This window comes from Ctenopharyngodon idella, chromosome 19 (assembly GCF_019924925.1).
Source record: "Ctenopharyngodon idella isolate HZGC_01 chromosome 19, HZGC01, whole genome shotgun sequence".
Taxonomy (NCBI): domain Eukaryota; kingdom Metazoa; phylum Chordata; class Actinopteri; order Cypriniformes; family Xenocyprididae; genus Ctenopharyngodon; species Ctenopharyngodon idella.
In genome coordinates this window covers 4,022,485-4,045,928 of record NC_067238.1, presented here as the reverse complement: position 1 = coordinate 4,045,928, position 23,444 = coordinate 4,022,485, and the positions used below count along the sequence as shown (strand labels likewise).

General features: G+C 36.4%; 1 protein-coding gene across 7 annotated transcripts in view; it reads right to left on the bottom strand.

The window, feature by feature from the left end:
- Window positions 1–23,444, bottom strand: part of ptprua (protein tyrosine phosphatase receptor type Ua) — a 317,746-nt gene that overhangs the window by 83,907 nt on the left and 210,395 nt on the right. For all 7 annotated transcript variants that reach the window (XM_051872243.1, XM_051872244.1, XM_051872246.1 and 4 more), the window contains exons 7-9: window positions 13,836–14,129; window positions 9,093–9,416; window positions 775–884 (exon numbers count right to left, since the gene is read on the bottom strand). In XM_051872243.1, coding sequence (XP_051728203.1) covers window positions 775–884; window positions 9,093–9,416; window positions 13,836–14,129 — 728 coding nt within the window. The remainder of the gene's footprint in view (window positions 1–774; window positions 885–9,092; window positions 9,417–13,835; window positions 14,130–23,444) is intronic.

The following is a 23,444-nucleotide window of genomic DNA, read 5'->3' as shown; positions in this document are numbered from 1 at the left end:
TTACATGTGTATATGCTGACAGCTGAGGTAATTGAAGTGGGCCGAAGCAGTGAAATATTACCAGACTAAAGCACTTAAACACAATTGCCCTATCCAACAGTCTCTGCAAGGCAAAAAAGCAATTATGTTCGTTCCTCGACTAATTGAAGCCTGGAGAATGAACTACAACATGATTAGCATAAGAACACCTATACTCTGTGAAGGGTGGAGAGAGTTTACACACACTAATGACTCTCTGACTTGGAGGGAGTATGAGGGATAAAAACAAAGTAAATAACAACAACAAAAAAAGGTTTTTGTCCTTGTACGTGTTATGTATAAACGTATAAACAATGAGACCAGACTACTGAACAGTTAGCCAATCCCCTGAAAGAATCTCTATCATGCAGAGTAAATGAAGCTTGTACCACCTTCAATTTGAACGTAATTGTACGTATATTCTGTAACTGTATAATATTCTGTAAAAAGTACTCTTTTTAAAAATATGCTAATTTTTTCACAAGGGTAGTAAAGAGTACGTTTTGATTATATAAATAAATATATTTGAGCTGCCTCTGTATCGCATTTAATATGTAAATGCAATTATTTCATTGTACAAATGTCACCTCAGGTGCAATGTAAAGGCTAAATATTAGTTTGATATACGCCGGGTTATAATAACAATTATTTAGTTTTACATTTTATCTACAACCTGACACACTTTTGTTAATTATTACTTAGTCTAATTTTAAAATAGATGTTTCCTTTTACAATGCTTTCTAAATGACACACTACCTCATACTGTGTGATCAGACCATTGGGCTCCAAAGGCTCCTCCCACTTCAGAAAGATCATATCATCCAATGGGGTGAAGGTTAAAGATTCAGGTGCAATTCCTCCTGGGACTGCAGGAAAAGAAAGAAAACAATCAGAGTACGGTCAGATCCATCTTACTAAACACAGAGTATCAGCCACAGCTGAGATGAAGCTCAAGATGCAACAGGTGGAGGCAAAAACGACACCTCTACAGACTAGAGGGGAGGAAACAGAGGTTAGAAGGACAGTTTGATGTTCTAGAAGCCCACAGACCCATCTCATATACAAGTGCAGCAGTAGAGGGCACAACAGACGATTTGTCTTCTTTACCATCACATGTTGTGGAAGAAAGTAGTGCAGATTGCAATAAATAGAGAGAGAGAAAGAATAAAGAGAGAGAGAGAGAGAGAGAGAGAGAGAGAGAGAGAGAGAGATCTAACTTTCATCCAGACCAAAGTCATTCAACATGTCTACAGGCTGAAGTCATCTCATTAGGGCTCAGTGAGTATGAAAGTTGGGAAAACTTATGCAATAGTGAGTGTTATGAAATATAGGAAGTGGAAAGTTAAGGAAAGATTATTTCCCTATGCAGACAGAGATGGGAATTTTGAACTACTGCAGAACTGGTTCCATTTAAAAAAAAGATGTAGGTGCAAACAGCAATTATGGGCCCAAGCATAACAACACAAATTTGATATGCATTTGTTATAGATGCTTGTTCTGTGGTACATTGCAATTGTGATTGCTGCATAAAAGCACCAATGCCAGCAATTTGGAAATAAAATATTGAATATGCCACATTAGGGTTCTGTGCTTCCTTTGTAATGTGAAGACTTTTCCCACATGGTGTACACAAAATAGCTCACAGACAAATACAATTCATAGTATGATTGCAATTAAGGACAGATTGTCTATTCCTTTATCTCTTTTCCACAGATAACTATATACACTGCTAATGGAATCATAAGAATCATTAAGTCAGTTTGAGCTTGTTCTAAACAAAAGGTCTGATCTTGTCACAGACAGCAAAAATAATAGCACTTTCTAATTATCACCTTTTAAGAGAAGAAAAAGCCCTTTTCATATCTTTTGCTGTTGATACTGAAGGTTGTTCGTCCAATAAAACTATATGGTATATACATTTAATAACTATATTTTTTGTGGCGAACATAATGTGTTTTGTGCTTTTAATTATTGGCTGCAGAGAGCATGAAACTGCTGAAATTCAAGTGACAAACCAAACGCTCAAACTAAATAGACTGTAAATGTTGTTTATGCATTTACAAAATTGTGAATTTCCCAATTCAGTTAACAAGCTTGCATATTGTTGAGCATGCAGTTCATTTTAGGGACATTTCATTATGTATAGTAAACAATTTTGGTACTGTGGTCAAAATTTCTTAAAGGGTTAGTTCACCCAAAAATTATCCCATGATTTAGTCACCCTCAAGCCATCCTAGGTGTATATGACTGTCTTCTTTCAGAAGAACACAATTGGAGGTATTTTTAAAAATATCCTTAGTCCTCCAAGGCTTATAATGGTTGTAAATGGGGGCCCGCATTTTGAACAAAAAAATGCATCCATCCATTATCAATCCAGTGGGTTAATAAAGGCTTTTTGAAGCGAAGCGATGCGTTTTTGTAAGAAAAATATCATATTTAAAACTCAATGACGTAATGACGAACGCTGAGGCGCAGAAAAGAGAGCAAAACAAAACACAGGTCACGAATTAGAAGTCTAAAATGAGAAATTTTAAAGAGAAATGTTGGAGGATTTTGATATAAGACAAGAGGAGCTTGAGTTTGTTGCCCAGCCCTATTTTTTTTAACTACAAGAGGCGTCTAAGCTTACAATACTCCTACATCCTGCGTCATACATCACGTCACAGGTTACTCATTTGGCGCAAGTCGAGTTGCGCAGTATGCGTACGGTCGTCCTGCTGGAAGCTACTTATTTTAATTTATAAAGTTTTAAATATGGATATTTTTTTCTTACAAAAACGCATCGCTTCGCTTCAAAAGGCCTTTATTAACCCACTGGAGTCGTATGGATTACTTTGATTATGGATGGATGCATTTTTTTTCCTTCAAAATGCAGGCCCCCATTCACTTCCATTATAAACCTTGGAGGACTAAGGATATTTTTAAATATATCACCGATTGTGTTCTTCTGAAAGAAGATAGTCATATACACCTATGGCTTGAGGGTGAGTAGATCATGTGATAATTTTAATTTTTGGGTGAACTATCCCTTTAAGAACAATCATGACTGATTTTTGTAATGTTTACTGTATGTGGTGAGATAAGGTAAACACTGACTACTAGTAAAAATAAGTAGTCGTCCAAAACATTTCAGAATCTAATAAAAAATCTTCAAATTCCATGCATTTCCCATCTCTATGCAGATGCCTGAAAAGGCTGAAAAGCAGCCGAGAGTTTCAGTATCCCTGCTTTTCATTTCTCATTAACTCTCTCCGTCTCTTTCAGCAAGCAAACTGACTACCAGTAATTTAACATTACTTGCAGAATTAATTCATTCATTAACTTCAGTTCTTGATGTTGTTTCCAATTAACCAAACAGATCAAACACAAACAAGCTCTATCAGTGTACAAAACTTATGAATAAACCAAAAGAAAATGATAAATGGAGAGCATTCATTATGAGCTGTGTTCATTTTCAGATGGGCAGGTTTTCACTTGACCTCTGAGAGTTTCATCTTATGCATTTGCATGAGAATGCACCTCCTGCAAAAATGCGCTGCCTGACACACAATGTAAATAAAAATGCAAAAATAAGCAGAAATCTTTATTCCATTTTGCTGGTGGCCTTTTCTTATTAATTTTTCATATACTTCCATTTAAAAGTATGATCTTTCATTTAATTATGCTGAAGCGTGGTATTCTGTGAGTCAATATTTGTGTTGTTGCTATAATTGGGCTTTGAGCACTGCAGGCAAACTGGGCCCTGGTGCGGTCGCCACATCATAATTGCTCAGATAAATACATGCCTTTGCAAAGATGGATGAGTTATGGCTACTGACCCGTGCAAAATAAATAAATAAATAAATAAATAAACAAACCTCTGGGTAAATAAAAGTTTAATCAAACTCAAAAAGTTTCTGAACACCATGGAGATAAGAAGTGTAATGAACTGATTCTTCATCAGAATTCAAAATACTTGATTACAACATGTATTAAGCTGTTTGGGAGTTTGTTCTAAAGAAAACCGTTCTTAAACACTAATAGATAAAATGCTTTATGAGTTAACAAAACATTTGAAGTGAAAATGATGGTGCTTTCAATCAAGACAATAATATCTTATTAAAACGTTTATGAATGTTGCTGTGCAAGGTCTGTTAATTCAGTGCCTGATTTAATCATGTTAATGTTCCCCCGCATGGTAAAGGGTGGTTTTCATATTTAAAATGTCTGAATTATTGATTAAGTACCTTAAATTACACAAAACTCTTACTAAATAAGCAATAAATCAGAGGAAGTTGCAAAGGTGATTTCCAATTGTGATGTATATCCAACTTAAACCAAACCATTCTCAATCCCAAGGCATCAAAAACTGAAACAAAAATTGTCAAGCACCTTTAGTGTCATTATTAAGACCCCTTGGTGTCACTTTATTGATAAACAAGAACTCCCTTGCTTTTAATGAGAAACCTTTTGTGTCAATACACAGGCATGAAAGGAATGGGAATTTTATCATTGTGAAGTTATATATTGGAGTATTTGTCATTATTACATATATGTTGGGTTATGATTGTCAATTTAAACAGCCACAACAATTTTATTTACATTATACTAGACTTAACCCAACCCCTACCCCTAAACCTAATCATTTGTTAATATAAAACAATTTAAAACACTGGATATAACAGGTAGTTGCAACTACAGCCAAAATGTATCCAATGTTACAAATACTCCTAATATTCCAAGGCCAAATGATTGCTTTGTGTGAGGAACAGGCCTAAAGGCAATCACCGCACCCATCGTAGCACTAAAATCACAAACACATTCAGAAATTGCCGCCTTAGGAAGCCTTACGCTAACTTTGATTGTAAAATACTAGTGGATTCCATGTGTTTTGTGACTGTTTGCATCATGCTAAAGTTTACATTTATCTTTTGAATGAGATATGACATTTTGGTAACACTTTACAATAAGGTTTCATTAGTTAACATTATTTAACTACTTTAGTTAAAGCTGCAGTCTGTAAGTTTTGCATCTTTGTCGCCATCTCTGTTTGAAACCTGCAATTGCAGTTATTTGCAGAATTATCATCTTTACGTGGGTTGTGCATCAGTACGGCTCCTCAGCGCAGATTAATCTAATGTTTGCTCTCAGTTACCACATCAGTGTGGATACCATACTTCGGAATCACAGATTCTATGTCTTGGAAGTGTGACCAAAATGAAAATTTTCACCGGAAAATGTCATCTGAACAAATACGTAACATGTCTGCCACTTTTGTTCTGACCAACTAAGAAAAACAGCATTACAATCACGCTGCCAATGGTGATTAAATCTAATGATCGCTTAGCTTGGATCACATCAAACCATGCAAATTATTATTATTGATATACTTTGTTCTCAAATTGTTAATGTTAACAACATCAGCATTGTGTGACTGTGTATTTAATGTGTATTAGCGTTACCCGTAGATTTCAATTTCTGTAGCCACTCTGCAGTCCGAAGTTACTTGTTTTTGACTACGGGTGAATCTCCAGTTGTCACTGATGATTGTCATTTGGACCTTTCTGGATTACAATCCGCCATCAAAATGATAAGTTTAATTATTCCAGCTGCTGTGAGAAAAGGTTATAAATGATCTGCTACCAGCAGCATTGTCACATGTCATATAGCCTACTAGCTGGGACTCCTTCTTCATGTAAACAGATGTGACGTAATGACGCAAAGACAAACGGCTACATGTTCGAATTTCCCACGAAAACCCACCAGTACCAAATTTATTATAAAACATTATTACAAGCTGGTGAATCGGGCTAAGGTAAGGAGATAGTTTTGAACACTGGCTGGTTATGTACTTGCTCAAAAATTGATTTTGGATCATTTTTAACTAGGGCTGGGCGATATGGCAAAAAAATAAAATCTCGATTTTTCAGAACGATTGACCGATACACGATTTCGATTTCGATTTATTTTTTTTATTTTTTTTTAACTGTTTAACTAGTCACCTTAACTTAACTACAATATGATTTAAGTAACATTCTCTTTATTAACAATCTGGTTAAAAAAAAAGTTCCATTCCAAGTGCACCACACATGAAATGATCAACATGGTGTAAATGCAAAACAATTTGTTAAATATCTTTGCAGAAATATGCCTGAAATAATATAAAATAAGAAAATGCTAAATATTTCTTAGCCAAAAAGTAATAGCAATAAATAACACCAGTAATAGGCTATTATTAACAACAAATGCGTTGTAAAAACAGAAAACAACAGCAGCTTTCAGCCTGTCACCATCATGCAAACATGAAATATCAAACAGGTTTACAGTTGTTTGCATTCCATTGCGCTATTTGTACTATTGTTTTTATGTTGCACTCTGTTGTTTAGGTGCTGCACTCGTGTCTTGCGTCTTTCGCAGCGTCTCACCCATGAAACAGCATTCTAAAAACACGGCGGTCAAGTAAAAAAAAAAAAAAGCTCAACTCGCGTTTAATAACTTTGCACTTTTTTCTCATTCCACTGCCTTCCTCTCGTTTTTATAATGCAATAACGGATTTATGAATGAACAGCCGCTTAAGAACAGTGATGTGTTCTGCGTTCATGGAGCGTCACATGAAAGCGGTTATCAGGCGCGCCGTCGCCATCCTGAGGTCGGATCATTTTCATCTCCTAATGCGGTTATCATTGCTGTATTGTCAACATATCTAATTGAACGCTTGCTAACATTTTTATTCAAAATCGCGATTTCTCGATTCAAAAAATAATAAAATCGAGGCAAAACATAAATTGCCCAGCCCTATTTTTAACCAAAAAAAGTTACGGACTGCAGCTTTAACATGAACTAAGAATGAACAATACAGTACTTCTACAGCATTTATTAATCTTAGTTAATGTTAATTTCAACATTTACTAATACATTATTAAAATCAAAAGTTACATTATTAAATACCTAAAGTTTCACTCTGTTTCTCACATAAATTTATTGTATAGTTTCAGAAGACTTCGAATGAAGCACAAATCCTTTGTAATACTTATATAATTTGTTTTTGTTTGTTTTGTTTTGTTTTTTGTCAATATTTGCAATAAATCCCTCTGACTGTATTTTGATCTGCCTGTTACATATTTTATATAATTTAGAAGTTTAATGTAGGGGTGGGGACAAATATATATATATATATATATATATATATATATATATATTTACTCTCGGAGTGTTTGGGTATGACAATGTTAATATGTTTGGTCTTGGCGGAATAGATCTACTACGCTGCTGCTGTTTTTATTGCTGCTGCTGCTGCTGTTGATTATTGGTGCTACTGCTGCAGAGCAAGTACCTGACTTGCTACTGCCAATACATACACGACACGCTGCTGTGAGAAAGTAAGACATGCTGCTGCTGTACAATATAGCTTACATGAATTACCCGTAGCAAATCTATACAGGTGGAGCTGGGGAAGGTGGAGGGTTTCTGAAGCACACTGCACAGCTAAGGCAAATGCTACTCATGTATTTGAAGATTGAGCATGCAAGCTCATTGGCTACTAATACAGCAGGAACCAATCATCTGTGTCCTAAAGATAATGATGTGATTATAAGCAGGTTGAGTTAAAGGACATATTAGCCTGCCCATTAGAGTTTCATGCCAGAACTTTGTATATATACAGTATGTTGCCAAAAGTTTAAGCCTGCCTTTACATGCACATGAACTTTAATGACATCCTATTCTTAATCCGTAGGGTTTAATATGGAGTTGGCCCACCCTTTGCAGCTATTGCAGCTTGTTTATGGGAATTTTTGACCATTCTTCTAGAAGCGCATTTGTGAGATCAGGCACTGATGTTGGACGAGAAGGTCTGTCTCGCAGTCTCCGCTCTAATTCATCCCAAAGGTGTTCTATCGGGTTGAGGTCAGGACTCTGTGCAGGTCAGTCAAGTTCCTCCACACCAAACTCGCTCATCCATGTCTTTATGGACTTTGCTTTGTGCACTGGTGCGCAGTCATGTTGGAACAGGAAGGGGCCATCCCCAAACTGTTCCCACAAAGTTAGGAGCATGAAATTGTCCAAAATGTCTTGGTATGCTGAAGCATTAAGAGTTCCTTTCAGTGGAACTAATGGGCCAAGCCCAACCCCTGAAAAACAACCCCACACCATAATCCCCCCTCTACCAAACTTTACACTTGGCACAATGCAGTCAGGCAAGTACCGTTCTCCTGGCAACCGCCAAACCCAGACTCATCCATCGGATTGCCAGACAGAGAAGCATGATTCGCTACTCCAGAGAACACGCCTCCACTGCTCCAGAGTCCAGTGGCGGCGTGCTTTACACCACTGCATCTGACGCTTTGCATTGCACTTGGTAATTTAAGGCTTGGATGCAGCTGCTCAGCCATGGAAACCCATTCCATGAAGCTCTCTACGCACTGTTCTTGAGCTAATCTGAAGTCCACACGTAGTTTGGAGGTCTGTAGCTATTGACTCTGCAGAAAGTTGGCGACTTCTGCGCACTGTGCGCCTCAGCATGCGCTGACCCTGCTCTGTGATTTTACGTGGCCTACCACTTCGTGGCTGAGTTGCTGTTGTTCCCAATTGCTTCCACTTTGTTATGATACCACTAACAGTTGACCGTGGAATATTTAGTAGTGAGGAAATTTCATGAATAGACTTATTGCACAGGTGGCAACCTATCACGGTACCACGCTAGAATTCACTGAGAGTGATTCCTGAGAGTGACCCATTCTTTCACAAATGTTTGTAGAAGCAGTCAGCATGCTTAGGTGCTTGATTTTATACACCTGTGACCATGGAAGTGATTGGAACACCTGAATTCAATGATTTAGAGGGTGAGGGTGTCCCAATACTTTTGGCAATATAGTGTATACAGTATAATAATAACTAATATATACTAAGTATATAATACTATAATAATATGTATAAATATTAACAATGTATAGAATGCAATATATTAACTATGAAGTAACTATAAACTAATAGTTTGCAAATGATTTGTAAGTACTTTATTACTGTACACCTATTATAAAGTGTTACCGAATTTTGATTTCATGGCGACCAAAAAAACAAAAAAAAAAAGTACTTACTGTCTTCCTCTGTCTGAAAGGTCACTTCTCGGCTCTCTTTCTTGCCCTCTGGATTGGCCAGAGCCAGCCTTACGTGAACAGCATGGAATGGTGGTAGATCCCGGAGTGTGAAGCGAGAGGTGTTCCTCTCCACTGACAGACACTCCCTCACCGTGGCATTATTCCCGCCAGCTCCGCCACCAGTAGCAGTGGAGTAGCGGTAGCACAGCGACAGGGAGTATGTATGACAGCGTGTCAGGTTGTAGCCGACCGGCTCCCACTGCAGGAGCAGCTGACGAGACTGAATTTCCGAAGCCGTCAAACCTTTGAGGGGACGCATGGGCTCTGGAATAGACAACAATAGGAACTGAATTATGCACATTTCACATTTTCACTCAAATTTGAGTTTGCTGTTACATGTTCCTAAGCTAATGACACAAGCTTATTCTAATAAGCATAAAACAAACATGAAGCATAAAACAAACACCAAATGGAAAGGTTTTAAATACCTTTCAGTACTGAATAAAACATCTTGATATTTTTTTACTGAGCTTGTCACAGTGCATTATGATATATTTGATTAACCATTAAGATAAAAAAAAAAAACAAAAAAAAAAACACAATGTACAATGTGAGGAGTAACAACCACATTTAAGTGAATCCCCTTATTGTTCTGTGTACGAAACACAAATTGCAATGTTCTGGCATCTTGCGTGTTTGATATCCACTATTCTTGACCAAATTAATATTACAGCAACCAAAGACTTGTGTTGTAGAGTTTTAACTGTACCACCACCAACAGAGGTGTTGTGTTTTGTTTATGCTTGGAAGGCTGCTTTCACAGAGCGTTCTCTTGTAATAATACGCATTTAAATACGTCATTAACAACTGGTTGTTCAGTTTGGTTCCATACACACTGCATAGAATTTTTGTAAATGCGGTTGCACTACCTGTATTTTTTGGTGATGATTTGGTGATGATTGATGATTGTCACTCCCGTAAATTACTGAACTCTGTCCAATAAGATGTAATATGCAATTAGAAAATAAATATAGTGAATTTCCATTTCATGGAGACCATACAGTAGATAACCTATTTTTAATAGTATATACATGTGATGCTACCTTAGAATTCAGTTAAAACAAGTAATCTTAGTTCACCGTTAATTCTTAATTACCAAGTCTTAATTAAGCTGACAAAAGTTTAGAACAAATTTGCAACTTTAAGTACAGCATATAGTTCAAAGCTAACAGATACGGACGATAAGACAAATCTCTGAATTAGAATTCATGGGATCTTTATACAATCATAAAAAAAATTTCTGTTGGAAAACAGAGCAATTCATGAACTGATAGATGGACGGAGCCAGAGAGAAAGAACAGTTGACTCTTCTCACTAACAAGTATGAAACCTAAAGTTAGAAAAGTGGTTAAAGAGAGCAATGAAGTCCATTTAATCGGTAATTCAAACATTTATCATTACATATAAATTATTATTTAATATAGTTCATATAATATATTTCTCTGCTTCCTCTCTCTCAGCGCAGATGCGATTAGAGCTGCTATGAGTTAATTACATATGTCATGTGTGAAGGCAGGGGTCCTTGTCTCTATTTCCTGTCACTTTAATTCCCTCTCTCTAAGTCTGACATGTATTTCCACCCTAGAGAGAGAAAGATAGGAGATGAGCCCAGTGAGTCTTGTGTGTGTGTGTGTGTGTGTGTGTGTGTGTGTGTGTGTGTGTGTGTGTGTGTGTGTGTGTGTGTCTGTCTAAATACGATAGCACTTGGCATTATAGGAAAAGTAATAAAAAAATAATAATAATAATAAAAAAATAATAAAAAAATCTTTATCTATAATGTGTTATAACGTATTCATAATGTGCGTTATTATGCATTATATCTTTTGAAATAAAGTATTCAGAGTTAAAATGCATTAAAATTTTGGAGATTACTTGATACATTCTTGTTACAAATTGGTGGTCTGTCATGTGTTTTAATTCATTATACTTTTTAAAGGTGTAACACTGAATAGATAAGTACTATAATATATTATAACAGTTAATTGTTCATGAGATCATAATGCTGTATAAGGTGCATTATAAGGCACAATGAATGCATTAAAAATACTTTTATAATGGATTATATAAAGGCAAGGGTTTCCGATCAATCAATCAATCAATCAATCAATCAATCAATCAATCAATCAATCGATATACATCATGGTAGTATTTGTTCTTCTGCATTTCATTTATTTTTATTTAAATACAAAAAAATAAAAAATGTTACAGTAATTAGAATGATCATTGAGAATACGGGAATTACAAAACAAAAAAAGAAATTTAGTAAACAATCTATTAAACTAGTTCATTTTGTCATAACAAACAAAAGTAAACTGCCTAGATGCATTCTGGCAATAAACATTTTATTTTATAATTCATACCTATGATAAATTAGGGGGGAATTATTATGAAAATGAATGCAAAAATTCTTTCAAAATAGACCTCCTTGTTCTTATGCAAAAAAATAATTTATCATGTTTATTTATTTTGTTTTTTGGGAGTGAAATTTGACCCTGATGTTTTCGTGAGACATTTTGTGTTTACACTCAGAGCCGCCTGAGACAGTCAATGCCCAGTCAACCCTGCTGTGAATGCCCGCAGACCACCATACAGACCCCCACCTCTGCCCTCCCTCAGAGTCCTCAAGACAAATCAACCTGATTACACTAATTAATGAGACACATCTACTAAAACTCCCACAGGCCTGATGAGGAATGGCCTAACAGCTGGATATGACACACACATACAGCAAACAGAGTCACACATCCTCTGAGAACTGAAGTTTGACCTCTGATATAAACTTAATTTGTTTCACTCAGAAAGAGATACAGCAAAAGAATATCACAGAGTAAAGGGAAAAGCCCCCTGCCAAAAAAAAAAAAAAAAAAAAATTAATAATGAAGGCAGTGAAAGAAGAAGAATAGAATAAATAGTGTGTGCTGGCCTGTAGTGTCTATTATGTAATATTACTAAGGTACCAGCTGGTTTTGAATATTGTTTAAATCTTAATTTAGCATATATATTTAATTTAATCATAATTTGGTAACATTTTCAATAAAGTCTATAAATATAATATATTATAAAAGTTATTCAAAATGCCTAATATTCCATTAAATAATTAAATAAATATTAAACAAATTAAATAATTATTGATAGTATAGGGGCAGCATGGTGGCTCAGTGTTTAGCACTGTTTTCGTTTTCAGTTTGCATGTTCTCCCCGTGTAGCCCTATGACCCTAGAAGGTTGTATGATGGATGGATGGATGGATGGATGGATGGACGGACGGACGGATATAATATAATATAACATAACATAACATAACATAACATAACATAACATAACATAACATAACATAACATTATATTATATTATATTATATTATATTATATTATATTATATATCAGAGTTGGGTGTTGAAGTCTGAACTGATGTCAATCCAAGGACACACAGTTTCAGTCATAATAAAGTTATGTGTATGTTAGCCATATACCTACATGAAAATAACTTCTTGAGCGGAGAAAAAGATATACAATATTATATTGCAATATAAATATTTAAAAGATATACATATCAAATTATGCAGAGTAATAATCCAGTGCAATAATAAGCATAGCAATAACGACCTCTGCCCCAAACAGTCATCAAAAGCAGATACCAAAAATTAAGATGTCTGCCACAGTAGCAACATGTATGCAGTGTAAAGTTTCTTCAGGGGCCTTGCTCTTCTGCCGCTACTGGCAACCAAGATAAATAGAGTCTTAGAGCACCTGTGACAGTGATACATTACGAAGTCCAAAAGCGAGGTTATAACACAAGTACATTTATACTACAGTTGGGTCCAGTTTACCTCAGCCAAACAAAAACAACAACAACAACAACAACACCACAAAAAAAAAACATACTCCTCAGAGAATCAGAGTATAAAACGGAAATGTGATTATACAGTACTACTTGACTCTGTTTGGCTCAACTTATTTCAACTTGAATAAATAAAATCAAAGCTTTAAAATTTTGTGGCTTTTAGTAAATGTTTGCTATTGTTGAGCACATATGGAGTACAGGTAAAAGTAGCTTTACTATGAAGTCCCATAATCTCAAGGGGAAAAAATGTAAATTAATTTCATTTTTTAATCTCATTTTCTTTCTCATGAGACATAATCATTGTAGTTACTAAATAGGTAGTAAAGAGAGTATGTATGAAAACAGCTAGCTAGTTATAAAAGCTTAAAATCTGCCCTCAATGTTCATTTTATTTTATTTTTATATAAAGGAACTGCTGAGCAATGCATCTGCAGGTACAGTAGTTACTTAAATAAGAAGCAGATGCATTGCTCAGCAGTTCCTTTATATAAAAATAAAATAAAATGAACATTGAGGGCAGATTTTAAGCTTTTATAACTAGCTAGCTGTTTTCATACATACTCTCTTTACTTTATATTTAAAATATAAAATGGATAGTTCTGGTCCTGGATGCTGATTGGTCAATAAAGTGTTCCAGTTGTGTGAAAATACACAATAACAAGTTGTTAACTAAGTTTCAAACTTCATGAAAAAAAAAAAAAAAAAAAAAAAAAAAAGTCAATGAATAGTGTGCAAAAATTCATTTCATCAGTCATATATTTAATAAACATGAGTAAACATGAATCCATCAGCTTGTCTGAGGTTTAAACCCTCAACAAGCAACCCTTAAGGCTCCATTTACCTGCACACTTAGTTCTGCTGACCAGCGGGGGTCCAGGCGGGCCGGTTCCACCCTCTCCAGGCCGGGTGAGAAGAACGCTGATGCGATACTCTGTATCTGGTTCCAGGTGCCAGACTTTATACGTTAGTGAGTTGACTCCGTGTGTTTCAGACCATGGCGAATGACTGGCCCTGTACACAATCTCTCTGCGGATCACTGGCCCATCACCCACAATAGAGTTGGTGTTGAGCTGGATGATTAGATAGGTGGGGCCAGAGCGCAGAAGCTGGGGTGGAGCAATCGGCGTGGGCGGGACTACAAAAGAGTACAGGAGGAGAAAGAAAAAAAAAAAGTTTTGGAACAGGATGCATTTGAACAGGAATCACCCTTTATTTCAGTAGCCCCTCACTGCAGAAGACGAGATCCAAGGTGCGGAGATGGGTAGGTTTAGGGATATGTAAAGCGGGAGGAGTTGGATCCAGATCCAGGGGGTGGAGATGGGTAGGTTTAGATCCAGGGGGCGAAGACGGGTAGGTTTAAGGATATGTAAAGTGGGAGGAGTTGGATCTGGATCCAACCTCGCCCCCTGGATCTCGTGTTCTGCAGTGAGGACCATCTCCTTTATTTGGCTCAGTCTGTATTAAAGGGTGATATAAACTTCAGGTGTTTGTTTCTAATCTTCTTCAGAAGGATCTGCAGCTACACACAGAAAGAACCAACACAAGGTTTGACAGGGTTTGACTTTAGCACTTTTAACTCTTATGTCAACAAATCTTCTTTAGGATTATCTATCCAACTTATATTGCATTACTGTCACTATAGATAAGCCAAGTTTCTGAACATTCTTGTTTTTAATAAAAGCAGTTTTTTTGACTGTGCAAAGGAGCAAGTTTTAAAACTGATATTGCACGTTGAACTCGCTTATCGCAAAATGTCAAGGAAATTTGATATTTTCTAAATCTGAATCTTAAAGTAGTATAATAATAATAAAAATCAAGTGCAAAGGCGAAGAAAAGATATATAAAAAAAAATGTTGTTTGCAGACAAAACTTCAATAAACTATATAAAATTATATATATGAAAAACATGTCTATTCCAATATACTTCAGCTTGTCTAACTTTTTTTTTTTATATTTTTTTTAAACTTAAATTAATTCTGAAACTTGAAACAAAAAAGAAGCTCCAATTGTCTTCTTTCAAAAGATACCACAACTATGCACATACTCCAAAGGGTTTAGGGAGGACAACCAAGTTCAAGCATGACATTTTCCTGTGTTGGGCTCAAAAGGGGGGTGCATTTCATGGGGTTAAAACACCTCCGACAATGTGTTGCAACCTGACATTTATGAAAAATGTTCTTGTCCAGAGTCCACAATGTTCTTGTCAAGTTTTGAGTTCAAATCTTCCTTTATCTAGCAACTCTCGTCTGAAATGTGTGTCAGCGTGTTTTTATTTTGTCACTTGGTTATCTAACAGTTATTACAAAACAATATATAATAAACAAACCAAAGGCAAAACAACTGTAAAAGAAAACAAATAATTATGCAAGTGGAATTTTGACTTATACCAACTGTAACCAACTATTCTATTAACATATTTATAAAGGCACAACAAGACCTATATTTCATCATAATAATGGTTATAGATGCATTTATATTATTGTTATAATTACTTATAAGTGATGCATTTGCTTTTTCAAATCATATGTTCATAATTAATTATATATCCCAATTCATTGTTTTAATGATTCAGTCTGATGCACTTCCATGAATGTAAAGATGCATCATGCATCGATATAAAGTTATTACAGGTGCTGGTCATATAATTAGAATATCATCAAAAAGTTGATTTATTTCACTAATTCCGTTCAAAAAGTGAAACTTGTACATTATATTCATTCATTACACACAGACTGATATATTTCAAATGTTTATTTCTTTTCATTTTGATGATTATAACTGACAACTAAGGAAAATCCCAAATTCAGTATCTCAGAAAATTAGAATATTACTTAAGACCAATACAAAGAAAGGATTTTTAGAAATCTTGGCCAACTGAAAAGTATGAACATGAAAAGTATGAGCATGTACAGCACTCAATTGGGGCTCCTTTTGCCTGAATTACTGCAGCAATGCGGCGTGGCATGGAGTCGATCAGTCTGTGGCACTGCTCAGGTGTTATAAGAGCCCAGGTTGCTCTGATAGTGGCCTTCAGCTCTTCTGCATTGTTGGGTCTGGCATATCGCATCTTCCTCTTCACAATACCCCAAAGATTTTCTATGGGGTTAAGGTCAGGCGAGTTTGCTGGCCAATTAAGAACAGGGATACCATGGTCCTTAAACCAGGTACTGGTAGCTTTGGCACTGTGTGCAGGTGCCAAGTCCTGTTGGAAAATGAAATCTGCATCTCCCTGGTATACGGCTGCGTTGACCTTGGACCTCAGAAAACACAGTGGACCAACACCAGCAGATGACATGGCACCCCAAACCATCACTGACTGTGGAAACTTTACACTGGACCTCAAGCAACATGGATTGTGTGCCTCTCTTCTCTTCCTCCAGACTCTGGGACCCTGATTTCCAAAAGGAAATGCAAAATTTACTTTCATCAGAGAACATAACTTTGGACCACTCAGCAGCAGTCCAGTCCTTTTTGTCTTTAGCCCAGGCGAGAGGCTTCTGACTGTTGTTCAAGAGTGGCTTGACACAAGGAATGCGACAGCTGAAACCCATGTCTTGCATACGTCTGTGCGTAGTGGTTCTTGAAGCACTGACTCCAGCTGCAGTCCACTCTTTGTGAATCTCCCCCACGATTTTGAATGGGTTTTGTTTCACAATCCTCTCCAGGGTACGGTTATCCCTATGGCTTGTACACTTTTTTCTACCACATCTTTTCCTTCCCTTCGCCTCTCTATTAATGTGCTTGGACACAGAGCTCTGTGAACAGCCAGCCTCTTTTGCAATGACCTTTTGTGTCTTGCCCTCCTTGTGCAAGGTGTCAATGGTTGTCTTTTGGACAACTGTCAAGTCAGCAGTCTTCCCCATGATTGTGTAGCCTACAGAACTAGACTGAGAGACCATTTAAAGGCCTTTGCAGGTGTTTTGAGTTAATTAGCTGATTAGAGTGTGGCACCAGGTGTCTTCAATATTGAACCTTTTCACAATATTCAAATTTTCTGAGATATTGAATTTGGGATTTTCCTTAGTTTTCAGTTATAATCATCAAAATTAAAAGAAATAAACATTTGAAATATATCAGTCTGTGTGTAATGAATGAATATAATATACAAGTTTCACTTTCTGAATGGAATTAGTGAAATAAATCAACTTTTTGATGATATTCTAATTATATGACCAGCACCTGTATATTATAATTGCAATCAATTATTATTAATGCAGATTTATTTCAAGGTCAAATAAGTGAATTGTTTCATATTGTTGTTAATAGCCTTGTTGATTTATCTTAAATACTGTGGATGGATACTGTGGTAATGCAGTATCTAACCTATAAATGCATCACTGATGGCTTTAAAGTCCCCCTGCAGTCAGTAATTGTATCCCTTAAAACTCATCTTTTGTAATCAAAATGACACATTTATTTTTAATATTTTTCCCTGTGAAAATAAATTGATCATGCCTTAAAATAGCCTGAATGTAACTCTATACCCTTGTTTCATTTAGTATACATGGATTAAGAATACTTATGCGATTAGTCCCCATCTTCACCCAATCACACCAGCTCGCTCAACTTTAGTAAACACTACTAAAATGCTATTTTTGTTTTTTATTTATTTATTTTTTTTATTTTTTTTTTGAGTGTACACAATGGCAACTGAAATATTGGTCAAATTCAGCCATATATGTTTGAACCGGAAACTGATTCAGAAGAAGAAAAGGAAGAGCGAATTATACAGGGTCATCTACAAGTCGATGTATCAGAATGGTAATGCATTTTATGTATCACTTTCTACAACATAGGACACATAACAGTAATATGATTGGCCTTTGGTTTTGCTACATTATCAAAGAGCTAATAATGGGTTGCTAATGTTACATATAAACCATGTTCCCATTCGCCAGTCAGACAGCTGCCTTCTAAAATCAGCATCCTTAGAAATGTTTTGATCATCATAGAAAATAAGTAGACATATAGCTCATGTCATAACACTGTAATATGCTGTATATCACATACATAATTTGTCCGCTACATCGCTATATGTATCCGATTTTTCCTGTCCCCTCTTAAAGTTGTTTCATGTTATCACTGTGTTAAAATGCCCACAGAGCATGATAGGAATGAAAGGAAAAGCCCCGTCTGACACGTTGACGGGATTGGTTAATTGTTTATGATGGTCGGAAACAGGGCTGTTTCAAACCACGTTTTTGAGACTCTCTTTGGTACACTGCAGTTTTATTAAAAACACAACATAGACATATAAAAAACATTAAAAACTAGACTTTCACCCCAGGGGTTCTTTATGTAAAGAGAAAGTATAGGATGCAATTTGCCTAATGCAGATGTTAAGAAATCATGAAGATGTGCTTATCATGCATTACAGAAGAATTCATTTATTTGTCACAGAAATAAATCTACATTAGTAATAAATCATTGTAAACTAAAATATAATAACATTATAACAATGCAAAAAAACAATGCAAAAAAACAAAAAGGCATCTTTTTAAATACAATAATGGAACCATAAGACTGACTAATTAATACTATTTCAGTGTATAATGCATTATGAGCATGGACTTCATAGAAAGTATCAATGAAATGATCTCAGATTAAAGGAAATTACAAAAAAAGCAGTGGGAGGTCAGACAGAAGCAGCTTTCATGCATTAAAAGCATATTTAGCATATTTCTCACAACATTAAAATTTAATCGGTAACAGCTTTTTTACTGATATCTGAGAGTGTCACATTCAAATGAATTAAACTTGTATCATGATTGCTTAATCTTTCTAATCTCTCAATTTAAATTAATCATCATCTCTGTATGAGATACTATCAGTAACAGTATGACTGTGAAACCTTGACTTTAAATATTGCAGTTAATCATACTGCTGCATATAAAACACATATGAATCAACAAGTTAATGGGAGCATAAATGCAGATAAACATGCCTGAACACAGAGTTCCATTACAAGATTTCTGGCCAGTATTAAATTCATTTCACAAGGAGAATGAGTAAAAAGTATCTGCATCTCACGCTTGCCTGCTGACAATAATTGCAAAGCCACTGGGCATATTTAACCTCCCTTTGGAAAGTGGCTTTTTTAAAAGTTGCACTTAATAGACCCTTTTACTTCCAATCGACTTGGACAAGATGTTCCAGGATTTCATCTGTTACTGTATGTATTGCACAATACAAGGTATAACTGGTATAACATCTTGGCTTGGCAAATCTGGAAAATGAAAATTTCGTGCTCAAATTAAAGCTGAATTGAGTCTTCTTTTACTTATTTTTGTGCTTCAATAGACAAATGTCTATGGTTTTGCATAAAAGGATCTTTGCTAGAATTTATTGCTGTTTCTAAATCATGTTTCTTTCTACCAGGTGTCTGTTAGATCACAACACTGGAGTAGAGAGTGCTATGAATTGTTCTTCACGTGCTCAGTAACAGTTGCATAGATCTAATTGTGACGATGTGAGGCTGATATGAAGTGCACGATGAAGGAAATCTTCAAAGAGAACTTTAAATTCAGTAAACAACATGAACAGGAGAATAACTAGGAGAAATTACCAACCAAAAACACCGTAAACATTCAACAATGCAAGACAATGGACTAACTAAAACTGAGGGCTTAAATAGAGCAAACAGAGGGAGATACTAACTAGATAATTAATACAACACACCTGAAACAAGGAACCTAATCAGTTAATAACTATGGAGACAAACAGGGAGAAAAAGAAGGGAAACTCGATTAATTAAACTCTAAACAAACCTAGAAACTTAGACATGAACAGAACAAGAAAACAGATCAAAGAACAAACTCTAAACATGAACAAATAAACCAAACATGTGATACACTATGCAGCAATATCTTTTCTCTTTGTGTTTTGAACTTTCCAACGAGAAGTGCAGCACTGCATGCTGTGACTCCATGTTGCTTCAAGCGCATCATTCTGGGTACGGGATGTGCATAAGCGCTTTGTACCACTCTATATTAGAGCCTTTCATATTATTATTCTTTTGCACAATGAAAGAATATTAATAGCCTATCTTGTTCTGTCCTATCCATAATATGTTGTTGCCTCATTAAAAAGCTGCTCTATACATTTAAAAGTATATAATATCCTTTTCACAACTGCTTTCACAAATGTTGTAACATATCCAGCACCCCAAGTAAACCAGAGAAAAAGTGAACTGAACAACCTGGCAAGATATGTTCTTTGCATCCCAGCCACGAGTGCACCTTCAGAGAGAACATTCAGCCTTTGTGGTCGGATTTTGAAGGAGGAACGTTCGGTAGCCTACTGAAACTGTTGTCAGTTAGTGATGTTGTTCTTGCATGGATGTTAAAAAAAAATATTTCATTTTGCAGTATATCTAGTAAGCTAACAGTTTTCATTTGTATTCATATTTTTGGCTTAGCCTATAGTTTTGAGGGACAGATGTTGTGTTTAATTCAGCCTATTTTTCTCTGTGATATTTAGCCTATTTTTCATTGTGACATAAATATCTTGTATAGGCTATCCAACATTTTATATAAGTTATCCTCAATCACTCTCTCTTTTTTTAGGGGAAGTTTAAATCTAAATTTAGCGGGACCCGTCAGGTTGGGAAGAAAATCATTATAAGCAGATAGCAGGTGAAAACAGAGTGAATTTTAAGCAGGAGTGGGTGATTGCGAAATAGAACCTTGCGGGAACGGGATGGGAAAAAAAAAACTGTCCCGCGCAGACCTCTAGTACCCATCCAAAAGGAATGGAGCGCTATGGAGACCACACCCTGCCGGAAGGGAGGTAACGTACACACAGGTAGTACACATAGGGAGGCGTGGACGATTACGCCAGAAGGTGGCAGACTGTGGGCTTAAGTGCACCGCAATTGCACGCTCCACCTGTGGAATGTCCACGTAACCCTTGGCGGCCCCACCATCGAGGGTAGTGAGAGTGGAAGAGGCAGAAGAATGGCTTTGGGCAGTAAAAGGGGCCTTCCACGTTTTCTGAACCTCCTCATGCATCTCTGGAAAGAAAGGCACTGGAGTGGCACTGGGCTGTGAACCGCGCTCCGCACCCAGGAACCAATCATCCAACCGCAAGCGCTCGGGACACGGTGGAGGGTTCACCTCAAGCCCAATGCCCACGGTTGCCCGGGAAAGCATGGACGTCAACTCTGAATCTGACTCGGCACAAGCAGCCACCCCGGAGGGGGGCAGCTCAGCCTCGTCATCCTCTCCAGAAGACGAAAGCCCACTCTCTGATACAGCAATTGACAACAGATCCTATTAAACTTGTATTATGATTGCTTAATCTTTCTAATCTCTCAATTTAAATTAATTATCATCTCTGTATGAGATACTATCAGTAACAGTATGACTGTGAAACCTTGACTTTAAATATTGCAGTTAATCATACTGCTGATAAACATGCCTGAACACAGAGTTCCATTACATGATTTCTAGCCAGTATTAAATTCATTCCACAAGGAGAATGAGTAAAAAGTATCTGCATCTCACACTTGCCTGCTGACAATAATTGCAAAGCCACTGGGCATATTTAACCTCCCTTTGGAAAGTGGCTTTTTTAAAAGTTGCACTTAATAGACCCTTTTACTTCCAATCGACTTGGACAAGATGTTCCAGGACTTCATCTGTTACTGTATGTATTGCACAATACAAGGTATAACTGGTATAACATCTTGGCTTGGCAAATCTGGAAAATGTATAAAAATGATGACAAATTTCATGCTCAAACTAAAGCTGAATTGAGTCTTCTTTTACTTATTTTTGTGCTTCAATAGATAAAGGTCTATGGCTTTGCATAAAAGGACTTGAGTTTATTGCTGTTTCTAAATCATGTTACTTTCTACCAAGTGTCTGTTAGATCACAACACTGGAGCAGAGAGTGCTATGAATTGTTCTTCATGTGCTCAGTAAGTGAAATTTAAAACTTAAAAGAAAAGGCTCAATAAACAGTTGCATAGATCTAATTGTTACGATGTGAGGCTGATATGAAGCGCACGATGAAGGAAATTTTCAAAGAGAACTTTTAATTCAGTAAACAACATGCACAGGAGAATAACTAGGAGAAATTACCAACCAAAAAAAACCATAAACATTCAACAATGCAAGACAATGGACTAACTAAAACTGAGGGCTTAAATAGAGCAAACAGAGGGAGATACTAACTATAATTAATACAACACACCTGAAACAAGGAACCTAATCAGTTAGTAACTATGGAGACAAACAGGAAGAAAAAGAAGGGAAACTTGATTAATTAACAAACTCTAAACAAACCTAGAAACTCAGACATGAACAGAACAAGAAAACAGATCAAAGAACAAACTCTAAACATGAACAAATAACCAAACATGTGATACACTATGCATCAATATCTTTTCTCTTTGTGTTTTGAACTTTCCAACGAGAAGTGCAGCGCTGCATGCTGTGACTCCATGTTGCTTCAAGCGCATCATTCTGGGTACGGGATGTGCATAAGTGCTTTGTACCACTCTATATTAGAGCCTTTCATATTATTATTCTTTTGGGCAATGAAAGAATATTAATAGCCTATCTTGTTCTGTCCTATCCATCATATGTTGTTGCCTCATTAAAAAGCTGCACTATATATTTAAAAGTATATAGTATCCTATTCACAACTGCTTTCACAAATGTCGTAACATACCCAGCACCCCAAGTAAACCAGAGAAAAAGTCCTCAATGCTGAAAGGGATGAAAGGGACAGGGTTTACCGGTTTACCATGGGGGAGGTCGAAGCTGCTGTTCCTATTCCCGGGAAGAGTGCTTCGGAACTCAATTCCCATCGTTTTTCAGCATGACCAAAATGCTGGGCAAGCGTACCCAGTAAAGGTCAGCATTCCCGCGGGAGAGGGACCATGGGACCCCATAAGATTTCTTGTGGCGTGGGATTAAATACATTTTGAATGAAAGGTGGTAGCGGTCGGTAACTCTGGTGTACTTTGGGCAGAAGCAGGCGGGCTGACAATAACCCAGCTGCTCCCGAGATCCTTTAACAACAGCGCATCCACGCTTGAACTTGAAGTGAACAAAACTTTCTGCAGTGATAGCGTTCACACAGTTAACAGTTCCCTGCCCTGAACAACCTGGCAAGATATGTTCTTTGCATCCCAGCCACGAGTGCACCTTCAGAGAGAACATTCAGCCTTTGTGGTTGAATTTTGAAGGAGGAACGTTCGGTAGCCTACTGAAACCGTTGTCAGTCAGTGACATTGTTCTTGCGTGGATGTAAAAAAAAAAAAAAAAAAAGATTTCATTTTGCAGTATATCTAGTAAGCTAACAGTTTTCGTTTATTCATATTTTTGGCTTAGACTATAGTTTTGAGGGACAGATGTTGTGTTTAATTTAGCCTATTTTTCTTGTGACATAAATATCTTGTATAGGCTATCCAACATTTTATATATGTTATCCCCAATCACTC